Raw genomic sequence first — 15,276 nt, forward strand, 5'->3', positions numbered from 1 at the left:
CTCATGAATAAATTTAAAAAGTCTTTAAAAATAAATAAATAAATAAATAAAGATTTTAAAGCATTGTCAGTTCTATGCTATGTAGTTGTTCTCGTTCTCTCTCTCTCTCTCTCTCTAAAAGGGAAGAAGGGGGTCTGAAGAGAGATCTTGCTGCATATGAACAATCTTACAAAATTTGACCTATATATATCTTAGATGGAAGTGGGTCTACACACATCCTAAATGCCCACGTCTGCCTAAGGATGAAGCCCAACTCTTCCTAAAGGCTTTAGGGCCTGAGTCCCAGGCAGGTCCAAGGTGCTGTCTAGCTGCACCCCACTCCCTTGGCTTTTCAAACAGCACTCCAGCACCTCAATCCCCAATCAGGTCACACATCGGTCTTCCTGCATTTTACTGAGGACTTCCTCATGCTGCCCCACTGGGAAAACACCCATCTATCGATCAAGTTTCAGATTGAGACCTCATCAGAGAAATATATTCCAAATGTTGCCAGCTCTGCCAATAGGGTGCCTGCCCATGAGCAGAGTCCTTATCACTCTGTGGGTGATTGTCACTTAGCCTCCTTCTCTGAAGCTTATGACTTCCAGGCAGAAATTTCTATCAATTCCAATAGCAAAGCTTAATTCTGGGCAGAGAGTAGATCTCAAAGTTATAGGAGTTCACAAAAATTTCTAAGACATATGAATGCAAACCCCTGTTTCTAAAATAATTTCGTAAGTATATCTCTATGGAGACACTCCTTTTTTAGTGTCAGATATGAGTTAGTGTTAGACATGAAGGTGACGAATAATGTGGAACTAATGTAAGAAAATAAAACTCCAGAATGAGAAACAAATGAACTAAGAAGTGATTACAGTCTTTATGTGGTCAACTGAATAATTATTTATCAAGGAAAGGGAATATTACACTTAAAATTTACATTTTACAATCCACAACCCATAGGCTGGATTTGCCAGTGTCCAACCCCCAATTTATGGATGACGTGTTGTTGTTTTTTTTAAATGACTCACCCATAAATATAATTCTACCCCTGCATGGAAAACTTTATATCATCAGAGAAAAGATGAACATTTTTAATATCTGGCGATGAAAAGAACTGATTTTGCTACTAATTCTGGAGGGATTATTTCCATCTACAGAATATTGCAATGAAAAGACAGCATCTAAATCAGCATTCTGGCAATCCCCACCCTTAGCCTCATCCCCTCACCAAACCCAGGAGCCAGTGAACAGCAGTAAAGTATGAAATACAAAGAAGACCCCCAGCAGAACTCCTGCCATCACTAGGTCAACAAAGGTCAATGTGTGCTCTTGGAACCCTGCACACTCTATTCAGGGAGCCCCACCCCGGCCTGGAGCACCTCACCTCAGCGCACACTTTTACGCTAATGTATTCTAGCATTCCAATACTTTCGTCACAGCTAAGCACTTTTTACAGGGAAAGCCTTCCTTCACATCACAATTACTTCTGGAGCTCATTTTGCCTCTAAATCTGTGATAATACCCTACTCAGGAAAATCACATACTTGATGCCAGACTTTCTCTTGTAAATAAATAAATAAATAAATAAATAAATAAATAAATAAATAAATAGTTTCTTTACCCCCTGAGTTCAAATTGAAGAGCAAAGTATAAGCTGGGTAATCTCAGATTCTTTCCTAAGAAACAAAAAAAGGCATGTCTTTGGGGTCTTGAAAAACTGAACCAAAAGTCAAAAAGCTGTCATTTATATTTATCCCTAATATTAATGAAATCAAATATAATCAATGACTGCATAATTGCAAATAATCTCATCTGAAGATCCATGTGCAGTAAATAACGTGTGTGGAGAAGGTGGGGGATGAGATGCCTTTTAAACACAAGAGCCATGTCTCACTACTATGGCCACAAACTCCACTACTTGATTTTTAAGAATTTTAAAAACCATTTTCAATATTTAAACTACCCATCAATGCTATAGATTTAAGAAGTCAATTGTGAGTTTAAACCTGCATGATAAATTTCGAACAGAAACTCACAGCTAGAATGTAAGTAAGAACTGATGCAAGGGTCTTCAGATCAGAAAAGAAAAGAGCTTCTTACCATGTTTATTGATGACACAGGGCCAATGCTGTTAACATAGATGTCAACGTCAATTACGGTCGGTTTTACTGTGGAGAAAAATACAAGTGCGTTAACACTGTGCCAGAGTGGCCGAGGAAAGTATTCGACTTCCTTTGACTCATGCATCAACCCCTCACAGATATGCAGAAAAGGGGTGGATATTTCTTTTGGATTTGCCTTGCAGTTGCAATTAAAACCCTGCTTGTCTTCCTTTTAAAAATTCTCAAAGGACAAGAGATTCTTACTTGTATTTAACAAATTCTTGGAAAACAGGGCATTTATACACTGCATGTTGCCAGGAATAGATCACTGTAAAGATATTCTGCAATATTTGTTAAGCTGATTATATGGCAAAGAAAATATAAGACAATAAATATAAAATGATTAAAGACACTGCACAAGATCCTTGATGCCAGGGTTTTCCATAAAGCCAAACCCCAGTTACGAGTAATATCAAAGATGGCTCCAGTTCCTTATCCGTCACCTGACCGCATAACTAATTGTTCTAAAGCAAAGTGACTCAAAGCCAAGATCTGGAGAGTGCCTACATAAGAGAAGAATAAGGAATACTGATTATTGTCATTGTGAAACCTGAAGACACATACATATCACAGATTTAAAATCCTGTAACTCAAAAATGAATAACATTTTAGTAAGTTAAAGAATTACAGTTTCAACCATGAGGGCATAGAATTTATAGACGAGAGATTGTAATCCAACATTGTGCATCAAAGATAAAATTGGTTCATTTCCTTGTAAAGAAAATCAGTTTCTCTTTCCTTAGCAAGTACCAATAATGAGACTGCAGAGCCGGCCAACCTCTGAGTCAGGGTTCATGCCCTCTGAAAAGAAGGAGGTTCCCTTTCCTCTGCCCTTAGCAATCGATAAAGGGAATGACAGCACTGATTTCAGAATATTTCTTCCCTAGAGAAACACAAGACTCTGAACCTTTGCACATGAAACAAGTCATTTCTACAGCTACAAGAGTGTTTGTATCCTCAACTATTTCAATAACTTACTCCAGTTTTACTAAATAATCATGCACAAATGGACTTCTGCACTCTACTTTTGGAATTATGAGTAGCACTTCTGAGCTCACAATCTCATTAATTGCATATCCAGCAGTCTGTAGCCCAAGCCACGTTTTCCACACCTCCATGAAAATGAAAGCAATGATTATGAGTTTGAGCCAACTACTCTAACATCTGTCAGGGCAATCAAGTTATATTGGCTTCAAAGAGCTGTTGGCATTTTGGGAAACACCCCAACACAATTCTATGTGTTATGTATATAGTGCTTACATTTCATAAAAGGACTGTTCTTCATTTTAGACAGATTTGATAACTACTATGAATAGTAAGTATCATTTTTCTTCAGCTTCACTGGATACAGCAAGTTTTCTGTTTCTAGACACCACAAAACCTTTGGTGATATCATTCAAGAGCCTGTGTTAAGTCAGTCAATTGACAACCTACTTTTTGCAAGAGACTTTTCTCGTTGTTTTATGGTATTAAAGTTTAGGCTTCCAGAGCGTTTAATCTCATTAAATTAAAAAGGACCTACACACATAAAGCCTTAACTTGAAGTGGGAAGGGATAAATGAATATTAAGTGCAAAAGTACATTGAAGGTCTTAAGGGATAACAGTTTGGAATAAACACACACATACACACACACACACACACACACACACACACACGGATGTATACATGTGCACCCAGAATCGGGGGAAATTAACTGTTTTAAGCAAATGCTCTTTTAAGCAACATCATGCTAAAGTAAAAGGAGCTTTTAAGAAAGTGACGGTGGCACCCAGGAAAGAGACTGACCCACAGGTGGTTCAAAGCTTATAATTCAAAGACTCATGGCCCTGACAAATGATCTTTGACAAGGCCAAGATCATTCAAATGGGAAAGGGACAGTCTCCCAACAAATGGTGTTGGGTAGACTGGATATCGCATGCAAAAGAATGATGTTAGACCCTTACTTCATGCTATATAGAAAAATTAACTTAAAATGGATCAAAGACCTAAAGGTAAAATCAGAAACTACAAAACTCTTAGAAGAGAACATTGGGGAAAAGCTTCATGACATTGGAGTTGGCAATTATGCCTTGCATATGACACCAAAAGCACAGGCAACAAAAAATAAATAAATTAGATTACATCAAAATGTAAAACTTCTGTGTATCAGACACAGTCAATAGAGTGCAAAGGCAACCTCCAGAATGGGAGGGAACATATGCAACTCACATATCTGATATGTGGTTAATTTACAACATAGAAAGAACTCCTGCAACTTAACAACAAATAAGCAAAAAATATCTGATTTAAAAATGGTCAAAGGACTTAGACATTTCTTCAAAGATATTCAAATGACCATTAAGCACTTGAAAAGACAGCTCTAGTCATTAGGAAAATGCAAATCAAAACCACAATGAGATATCACTTCACCTTCATTATGATAAGTACTTCACTTTCATGAAAAACAACAGCAACAGAAAATAACAAGTTGTGGCAAGGACGTGGAGAAACTGAAACTCTCAAGCATGGTGGGAATGTAAAATGATACAATCACTATAGAAAACAGTATAGCAGTTCTTCAAAAAAAATTAAACATGGAATTATATAACCTAGCAATTCCACTTCTGGGTATATACCCAAAAGAATTAAAAGCAAACATATATTTGTACACCCATGTTCATAGCATCATCATGCACAAAAGCCAATAAATGGAAGCAACTCGAGTGCCCACGGAGGAATAAATGGATAAACCAAATGTAGTGTATTCATATGAACTATTATTTAGCCTTAAAAGGAAAGAGATTCTGAAAGTTTGTATTCTTTTATTTGATGGTCAAATGTAGCCGCAAGAGAAGAGGCTCAGAATAACAAAGTTTATTATATTCACAAGTCCTGGACACTGGAGATATGCCTTGTAGGGCCACATGGGAAAGACATCAGGGTGGTCAGGAGGCAGAAGCCAGGGCAAAGTAGAGAGGGAAGGCACTTATGCCATGATTATAAATAGGATTTCAGCAGGAAAGACACAGCAAGGCAGGATAAACAGTTAGGATTGGCTTGTTTGAATAATTACTGTGGTCTCTAGTACACCTGGGATGATTAAGGCAGAAGAATACTGCTTCCTGTAGTGTAAGGGCCAGAGAGGGACTATGGCTCTGGATTGGTTAGCCTGCATATCAAAAGTATGGCTCTGGCTAGGCCCTTTGCTATCTCTAAGAATTGGCTAGCCCCAGAGGAACAGTCTTGTTCTCAGTCAAAAAGGGTTTTTAAGATATTAAAACATCATAATATTCAAATTATAAATATAAAATTAAAATATATGTGTGTTTATGTATGCAGATATGCACACAATGATGCACGTTACAACATGGATGAACCTTAAGGATATTATACTAAGTGAAATATGTCAGTCAAAAAAGACACATACTTTTTAAGTCAACCTATATGAGGTACTGGCATAGAAAAATTCATAGAGACAGAAAGAAGAATGGTGGCTGCCAAGGGCTGCGGGAGGCAGGGATGGTGGGGTTAGTGTTTAATGGGTACAGAGTTTCAGTCCTGCAAGATGAAAAGAGTCCTGGAGATGGATGGTGGTGATGCTTTCAAAACACATTCATACAGTACCACTGAACTGTACACTTAAATGTGGCCAAGATAGTAAATTTTATGTTACATATATTTTACCACAATAAGAAAAGATTAAGCCCTGGGTAGCTGGTGAAGGATGAAGAGTTACACAGAGGTAAAGAAGCTAGCAATGAGGAGGCAAGAGGAGGGGATGTGATTTTCTGAGTGAGCGGGGGAAGAGTCTATTGGAAAAGAGTATATATATAAAATAGGGCTAATGGTACGGGGTCTCATATATTTTGCCCAAAAATGTATTCACTTTTCAATTCTTCATTTCAATTCTACCTTACCTATTTGGATGTCATTATCTCCTATAAATTTAGAACTAGTATGTCTGAGAAGAATCACAAACTCATAAGCTGTGCAGCATAAATGAACATGGCAAAGATGCACTGGGTAAGCCTTGACAAGCATCAACCACATTTATTCCTTGGAAAGATGCATGTGGCCCAAAGGCAGTAATGTAAGACTGTTCTTCTACTTGCCTCTGTCACAAGACCAACGCACATACCTGCTTGGTTATTTTTCTCCATTCAACCAGAGGCTTCCTCATCTTAGAACAAGCATCCTAGAATTATCTATCAGTCATGAGCTGAGGAGATGACCCAGATGCACAGACAAGAAATGGCACCTGTCAGAGTGGCCTTGCTAGGGGAAGAGTATAGGTCTAGGGTAGATCGGTCTACTGATGAATGCAAGGGCACATGGCTGAATTTTGCTCTTCAGAATGCTACTTAAATCCTGGAGGTTAACAGGTTCTTTGCCTTATTTTGGACACAAAAGGAACCCTGTCATGATAAAAAGTCAATAAATTATTCCAATGCACAAAAGTCTATTTTTTTTGATGCTCAACATCCAAAACCACGTCTAATATAGTACAAGATTCCTATTAGACAAACTCAGCTCCTCTTGTGAAAAGAAAAATAAATCAAATTTCATATCCAAAATTCCCAACAAGTTATATGTTAAGGGGCCTCATTTAAGTATTGTGAATGGGTACTTCTTACCAGGGGTCTAACATTCCAAACCTGAATAATATAGGTAGTAAAAACATTTCTGTATAATCTGCCACCAGTCCATTGCTTCCCAGTTACATATAAATCTTAACAAACATCTTTGATTTTTCTCCCTTCCAAATGTGGTGGTTACGGTTCTGGCCTTGGGCCCCCAAATATGAGCACCAATGTCATTCAAATATGTCACTGTGCCTCAAAATAAGGTCAGCTCTGAGCTTCTCATAGCACATAAGGGGCGTACTGGTGATCCAATTCCACATCTTCTAACTTCTCTAAGACTAAATGGAAAGGTATATTGAGCTGGCTTCTCAAAGGCCCCAGAACTTTCTCTCTTTTGCGGGGTTGAGGAGAGAGAGCATGAGCTGGAGGGAGGGTAAGAAGGGGCAGAGGGAGAGAGGGAGAATCTTAAGCAGGCTTCATGTCCAGCACAGGGCCAGATGTGGGCCTGGACCTCAAAACCCTGAAAATCATTACCTGAGCCAAAATCAAGAGTCCGATGCTTAGCCATCTATGAGTCACCCAGGCACCCTCTTTCTCTCTAAAACCATAGAATTACAATAGTATGTTTTACTTGAGAAAAATTGGAGAATAAAATAAAAAAGACAGTAGAAAACAGAGGAGTTATGCTTAGTGGATTCATGGGACCCTAGGTGAGTCAGTGTCAATTCCTCTGGGGAAAGTAAAAGAGCAGGAATCCATCCCAGAGGGAATGAGGTTAAAGATTTACACAAAACACACAACATGTTGAAGTAGTAGTCCTCAAAGACCACAAAGACCAGTACTAATAATCATTTGGTTTTTCTTGAGTCATTTGATTAGTATCTCTTACAAAAGATGGCTCATACAAATTTTAAATAAGTGCCTGGGATCTATTAGGAAAAATTACTTTACATATAGTAACTGAGAGGAAAAGGTGTACTGCCTTTCTCTGAATCTCCATATTCTTAGGTCACTTGCTACTTTTAAGTCATAAGCAGCCCTTAACATTCCCAATGAAGACTGGCTCTTGGAGAGAAGGGTCTACTGGTGACTTAGTCTCACCCCTTCCCACAGTATCTGCCACAGTTCCTGACACACAGTAGGTACTCATTGAATACTAGATAACTATGCTTTCTGAAAATTGTTTTTATTATTAAAACAAATTATTAAAAATTTGGTTTATTATATTTAAATGGATTTTACATGTTAAATGTTCACATGAGATTGAAAACTGTAACAGGAAGAAAAATTTTTAAATGTCCCCTGGAACCTGATGACAACCACAAATTGATGCAAGTAGTCAAGACCAAGTAGTCAAAAGCTGATAAAAGATTGTCCAATACAAGGATATTCCTGGAAATAGGCATCTGTTACAACAGAAATTACATTAGATTCCTGGTAGAGGAAAAAGCTGAGAATGGTACTGGGAGAGCAAATGAAACCGTTTATGCTCATTCATAAACAAGCAAGAAATAGACAATGACAGAAATACAGACTACAATAGATGAGATATAGGGCCAGTAGGTGTTGACAGGGATATAAAATGCAGAATGAGGGAAGGCTCAGGTGATTATAGCTCTCCACAGAAGGTAATGCTTTATGAGTTAGCCCCAGACTGGCAGCAAGAGGGAGGAGGAATGTAGACCCCAAAGGACACTAAACAAAAGTGTTAAGTGAGGTGACACAGCCAGTAGAGCATGCTGCTTGGCTTTGCAGAGTGGCTCTGCCATTTACAAGTTCTGTAATTTTGAAAAGTGTCTTAACATCTCTGTGCCTCAGTTCCACTATGTGTAAGATGAGCCGAAAGGAAAACCTAATTCTTGGTGGGGACTCAGGGGGGTGGTTAGGTAGCTGTGAAATGAATAGTAGGTGCTCAGTAAATGTTTGCTATGGCTGCTGGGGCCCGTGGAGTTAGACACAGAAAAGAATGTCAAAATCTTGCATTTGTTGCCTTTCAACTAATATTTAGGTCTAAAAGTCACTCTAGTCACTTAAATTCTATTTTTTCATGAAAAGTTTAAATATACTGACAGAAAGATTTAAATCCTGGCAAATAAAATTTTAAAAAGAGGAATAAGGGGCACCTGGGTGGCTTAGCTGGCTAAGCATCTGCTTTTACCTCAGGTCATGATCTCAGGACCCTGAGATTGACCCCTCTAGATCTCCCTGCTTAGCAGGGAGCCCGCTTCTCCCTCTCCCTCTGCCACTCCTGCTTGTATGTACTTGCTCTCTCTCTCTCTCTCTTAAAAAAATAAAATATTTTAAAAACAATAACTTAGTGGGAGTTTATCATCACCATCACCATCATCATAAATAAATCTTTCCAGTCTCTTCTTAAAATGCAAATACTGCCTCTGAGGTTTACATTAAGTCCATCTATACCACTTGACAGAGATGTGTTTTCAAATGTTTTTCTCTAGATAGGAGAATACTAGGTTATCCAGGGATGAGTGAAGGGATTTGAGAGGAAGAGGTACATAGAATGGACAACCTTGGTGACTATCATAATTTTATCAAGACCCTAAGACCATGTTTGACATAGGTTAGTCCTGGAGCACTGAAAGCACTATTTTGGGTTCCATTTCAGCTTTGTTAGGGTTCCTACTTGGCCACTTAACTTGATTCTGACATTCCATTATAAGGTTTACAGCTAATCCCATCTCCACTAATCCTAGTACTATAGATGCAACTCTAAAGCCTTATTTCTTTCCCAATCATCCTTTAAGTATGTGATCATAAGTGGACCAACAAGAGTTAAAAGATCAAGATAAAGTTGTCATCACCTCAGACCTGGGCCACACCTGATAAATAATAAGAAAGAAGGCAAACAGTGAGATTCTGCTTTTGTATGCATTCATATAAAAATGTATTACTGAGGTAGACAGCCTGAGAATTCATATTCTCCAAAGAATGAAGAGAGTACTGATGTTAAAGTTCAGAACCACAGCTTCAGAACTCCAATGGGGATACAGATTTCCACCTCTTAAGAGTTTAGTGGTAATAAAGATAGAGGAATTTAGAAAGGCATCTGAAAAATCTAATAATTTTATAAATTTGAATCTGAAGTCACCATATGACCTTGTGAAAACAACTTAAATTTTCTGGGTCTCATTTTTTACAATCTGTAAACCGAGTGAAGTTTTCCTCCAAGCATGAACTCAATTTATTACAACAGGAAAGATACATCTTAGCAATGCTCTTCATGATAGCACCTTGTCCTTTCTACTACCTAACTGGGAATATCAAAGTATATTCACCAACAGAATTTTTAGTCCATGGTAGATATGAAAAAAATAATGCATTACATCTTTAAACAACAAGCAGATTGAGAATGGTATTAAAAGCCTGGTATGTAACAGATCTTATTGTACTTTAAAATGTATAACAGGGGCACCTGGATAGCTTAGTTAGTCAAACACCTGCTTTTGGCTGAGGCCATGTGGGATGGAGCTTCACAATGGGATCCCTGGTCAGTGAAGAGCCTGCTTCTCCCTCTGCCTATGTCTCTGCCTCTCTCTGTGTGTCTCTCATGCATAAATAAAATCTTTTTAAAAGGGGGGAAAAAAGAAAAAAATTCACTTGAGGGACACAGGAGCAGACTTCACCAAGCAGAAGAAAGAATCAGTATCTCAAAAATAGGACATTCAAAATTACCAAGCTGGATGAACCAAAAGAAAAAAAAGAATGAAGAAAAATGAAGATAGTTTAAGGGATTTATGAGATACCATCAAGCGAACAACATATGCATATGAGGGTTCCAGAAAGAAAAGAAACACAAGTGCAGAGCCTATATGAAGAAATTACGGCCAAAAATGTCCCAATTTGGAGAAGATAAATGGATATACAAATTCAAAAAGCTCAAGGAACTCCAAGTAGGATAATCTTAAGAGATCTACACAGAGACACATCATAATCAAACTAAAAAATCACACACAAAGAGAGAATCTTGAAAACAGAGAAATGATTCATCACATATAAGGGAGCCCCTATTAGATCATCATTGGATTTTTTAGCAGAAACTTTGATGCATCAATGGTAATGGGATAATATATTCCAAGTGCTGAAAGATAAAACTGAAAACCAAGAATATCATGTTTGGCAAAACCATCCTTCAAAAATGAAGGAGAAATTAAGACTTTCCCAGCCAAACAAAAACTGAGTAAGTTCATTACCATAAGACCTTCCCTACAAGAAATACTGAAGGCAGTCCTTCAAGTTGAAGCAAAAAGATAATGAATAGAAATGCAAAACTACACAAAAATACAAAATTACCTGGTAAATGTATACAAATAAATAAATAATCCTAGAGTATTGTAATGTAGGTACATAAACCACTTTTAAATATGATAGATATTTCTAAAAATGTATAGAAAGTACCCATAAATCTATGTTAATGAATATACAGTATAAAAATAAGTAATTTATGTCATCAAAAGCACAAAGTTTTCAGGGGGTACAGAGATGTAAAGAAGTAGAGTTTTTATATGCAATTGAAGTTATTATCAGTTTAACATAGATTATTATAACTTTAAGATATTTAGTATAATAGTAACCACAAAGAAAATACCTTATAGAATATAAACAAAAGGAAGTGAGAAGGGAAACAAAACAGGTCACTACAAAAAATAAATGAAAATTTAAAAATGCAGTGAGAGGAGAAGAGGGACAAAAATGTGTAAGACATACAGAAAACACTAAACTGACAATGTAAGTCTTTCCATAACAATAGTCACTTTAAAAGTAAATGGATTGTGGTGCCTAGGTGGCTCAGTCAGTTAGGCATCTGACTCTTGATTTAGGTGCAGGTCAGGATCTCAGGGTAGCGAGACTGAGCCCTGCATGGAGCCTGCTTAAGATTCTCTCTCTCCCTCTGTCCCTCTCCTGCTTGCTAACTCTCTCTTTCTCTCTTCCCCTTCCCTCCTCCCTCTCTAAAAAAAAAAGTAAATGGATTAAATGTCTCAAAAAAAAAAAAAAAGACACATCCACGTATTGCCTCAATGGTTAAAAAATCAAAGATCCAACTTGTTATATATATATATATATATATATATATATATATATATATATATATATAACCATTAAAACAAATTAAGAAAAACACATGATAATGTCAATTGATTCACAAAAAGCATTTGACAAAACTTAATATCCTCTCACGGTAAAAAAAAAAAAAAATTCAACAAACTCGCAACAGAGAGAAATTACCACAATATAACAAAGGACACACATGAAAAGCCCACAGCCTATACAACAAACAAATAAAAGGCATCCAAAATACAAAGGAAGAAGAAAAATTATATCTATACAGAAACATTACCTTATAAGTTGAAAACTCTAAAGATTCTATACACATACACACACATACACAAGTTCATCAGTTGCAGGATATAAAAACACAAAAATCAGTTGGATTTCTACGCACTAACAATGAATAATCTGAAAAAGAAATTCAAAAAACAGTTCAAGTTACAATAACATCAAAAAGAGTAAAATACTTAGAAATAAATTCAACCCAAGGAGAAAAAGACTTGTACATTGAAAACCATAAAACATTGGTGATAGAAATTTAAAAAGGGATGCCTGGGTGGCTCAGCAGGTGAGCGTCTGCCTTTGGCTCAGGGTGTGATCTTGCAGTCCCGGGATCAAGTCCTATGTTGGGCTCCCTGCATGGAGCCTGCTTCTCCCTCTGCCTATGTCTCTGACTCTCTCTCTCTCTCTCTGTGTCTCTCATAAATAAATAAATAAAAATCTTTTTAAAAAAAGAAATTTAAAAAGACACCAGAAAGTGAAAGACATCCTGTGTTCATGGGTGGGAAGACTTAATATTTTTAAGATGTCAATACTATCCAAAATTCCAATGACATTTTTGGCACAAATAGAAAATTCCATTCTAAAATCTATATTGAATCTCAAGGGTCCTTAAAGATCATAACAGTCTTAAGAAAAAAAAAGACTCAAGGTAGTAGTCTCACATATCCCTAAACATACTACAAAGCAACAGTAATCAAATTGGTGTGGTAGTGGCATTAAGAGATATATAGACCAATGAAACACCTTTATGTATATGGCCAAATGATATTTGACAAGAGTGCCAAAACTATATAATGGGGAAAGGACAGTCTCTTCATCAAATGATGTTGTAAAAACTGCATATCTATGTGAAAAGAATGAAGCTATAACATTATCTTACCCCATATAGAGAAATTAACTCAAAATGTATCAAAGATCTTAAAATTATACCTAAAACTACAAGACTCTTAGAAAACTCCTAAAACAACATGAGCAAGTATTCATGATATTGGATTTGGCAATGAATTCTTGAATATGACATCAAAAGCCCAAAGGACAAAGGCAAAGATAGATAAATGGGACTATATTAAACTTAAAAACTTCTGAAATCACAGTAGCCAAGAGGTGGAAGTAATCTAAATGTCAAGCAACATATGGGTGGATAAGAAAAGTATATACAAATACAATGGAACTACTCATCCTTAGAAAAGAAGGAAATCTGTCATATGCTAGAGTATGGATGAACCTTGATAACATTATGCTGAGTGAAATGAGCCAGCCACAAAAGGAAAAGCGCTACATGATTCCACTTATATGAAGTCAAAAGCCAGCTGTGATCCTGTGATTCTATTATAACCAATTAAGCATTAATAGTACAAAGTACTTTTTACTGAACTCTTTCAAATTTCTTTCACTTTCCAACCTACTTTTACAATTCAACTTTTCAGTATTACAATGAATGTCTTTTATTAATATTTGTGTTTTAATATTATCCTTTCTAAGAGTATATGGTAAATCCTATCTTTGCCTTCCTATCTAACATTCTTTATTCATTCAACAAATAATCAATGAGTAAATACTGAGTTAGACACTGTCCTAGGAACTGAGGATAGCCCATAGTCAAGACATAAAACTCCTATTTTCTTTCATAGACTTTAAATCATAGTGAGTTAAACAGACAGAAAACAAGTAAACTAATCATAAATCAGTTATTTTGATAGTGACAAGGACCATGATGGGAATAAACTTAGATACTGAGATAAAGAGTGAATATGGTGTGAGGATAGGAGCCTTCCTTGGGTACTGTGGTTCACTCCCCTATAGCCATTATACCCTAGATAGTTAATACAGCCTTGACTGTAATTATTTTTGAATATCCAGACAGTCCAATTACATCTAATGGTTAATGAAGAAAAATATGTATAGTATTGAATTCCCAGAAAAAGAGATATTGGGATGAAAAAAATTTGAAGAAATTTTGGCCAAGAATTTTCCCAAACTGATGAAAGACATCAAATCACAGATCTAAGTGAGTCATCGAACACCAAAAATCATAAATATAAAGAAAGCTCTATCTTGACATGTCATTATCAAACTGCTAAGTAGTCAGTGAAGAACAAAATCTTAAGAGCAGACAGATAAAGTCACATTATATAAAGAAGGAAAATGATGACTGATTTATCATAAGAAATAACAGAGGCTAGGAAACCATGATGCAAGATTTTTAAAGAACTGAAATATTTTGACCACAGTGAAGCTGCCTTAATTTTTCTAGATAAAAGGACCAGGCAAAGATAATGTGTTTCTAGAATATTTAATTAGCTGCTTATTCTAATTGCTTAAGATAGAACCCTCTCTATCCTTGTGCCCTGGGCATTCCATGATATGTTGCATGTGTAGAACCATTCCCATTCTTATATATACCATGCACACAATCTACCCCAGAACCTTGTCTTCTCTGCTAATGTCTTGCTCTGAAAGATTATTTCTGTTTTATGTTTGTTTTTTGTTGTTGTTGTTTTGTTTTGTTTTTGTTGTTGTTGCCAGGCGGCCCCTAACTGTACAGATTGGGGGCTCCGCCCCAGGAGCATCTAGGGCCCTGCATATGGGGAGCTGCGGCAGTTACTGCGGGAGATGACTCCAGAATTGGAGAGCTGGCCACCGCCACTGTTGTTATTCCTCCTGGTGTCACCTTGTACTTGGGACTGAGCAGGGGCATCATAGGACTGAGCCCTGCATCTGGCAGGGGGTGAGGCAGCTCCCCCAGGTGCTCACACTTGAGAATCAGCACAGCAGGCCCCTCCCCGAGAAGACTAGCTAGAAGGGCAGGGGAAAAGCAAGTTATTGAACAAACAGCACTGGAAAATTCCAAGGGAAGTCAAGGGATTTACAGTATATAGAATCAGAGGATACTCCCCCCTGTTTTTTGTTTTGTTTGTTCCCTCCACACCGGCCTTTTTTTTTTTTTTTTTCCTTTTCTCTCTTTTTCTCCTTTATCCAGTACAACTTGTTTTTGGCCACTCTGCACTGAGCAAAACGACTAGAAGGTAAAACTCACCACAAAAGAAAGAATCAGAAACAGTCCTCTCTCCCATAGAGTTACAAAATTTGGATTACGATTCAAAGTCAGAAAGCCAATTCAGAAGCACAATTATAAAGCTACTGGTGGCTCTAAAAAAAAGCATAAAGGATTTAAGAAACTTCATGACTGCAGAATTTAGATCTAATCAGGCCAAAATT

General features: G+C 36.9%; 1 protein-coding gene across 3 annotated transcripts in view; it reads right to left on the reverse strand.

The window, feature by feature from the left end:
• GABRG3 (gamma-aminobutyric acid type A receptor subunit gamma3) overlaps nucleotides 1-15,276 on the reverse strand; it is a 686,820-nt gene that overhangs the window by 648,074 nt on the left and 23,470 nt on the right. For all 3 annotated transcript variants that reach the window (XM_077868328.1, XM_077868346.1, XM_077868349.1), the window contains one exon: nucleotides 2,083-2,150. In XM_077868328.1, coding sequence (XP_077724454.1) covers nucleotides 2,083-2,150 — 68 coding nt within the window. The remainder of the gene's footprint in view (nucleotides 1-2,082; nucleotides 2,151-15,276) is intronic.

Source organism: Canis aureus, chromosome 2 (assembly GCF_053574225.1).
Source record: "Canis aureus isolate CA01 chromosome 2, VMU_Caureus_v.1.0, whole genome shotgun sequence".
NCBI lineage: Eukaryota > Metazoa > Chordata > Mammalia > Carnivora > Canidae > Canis > Canis aureus.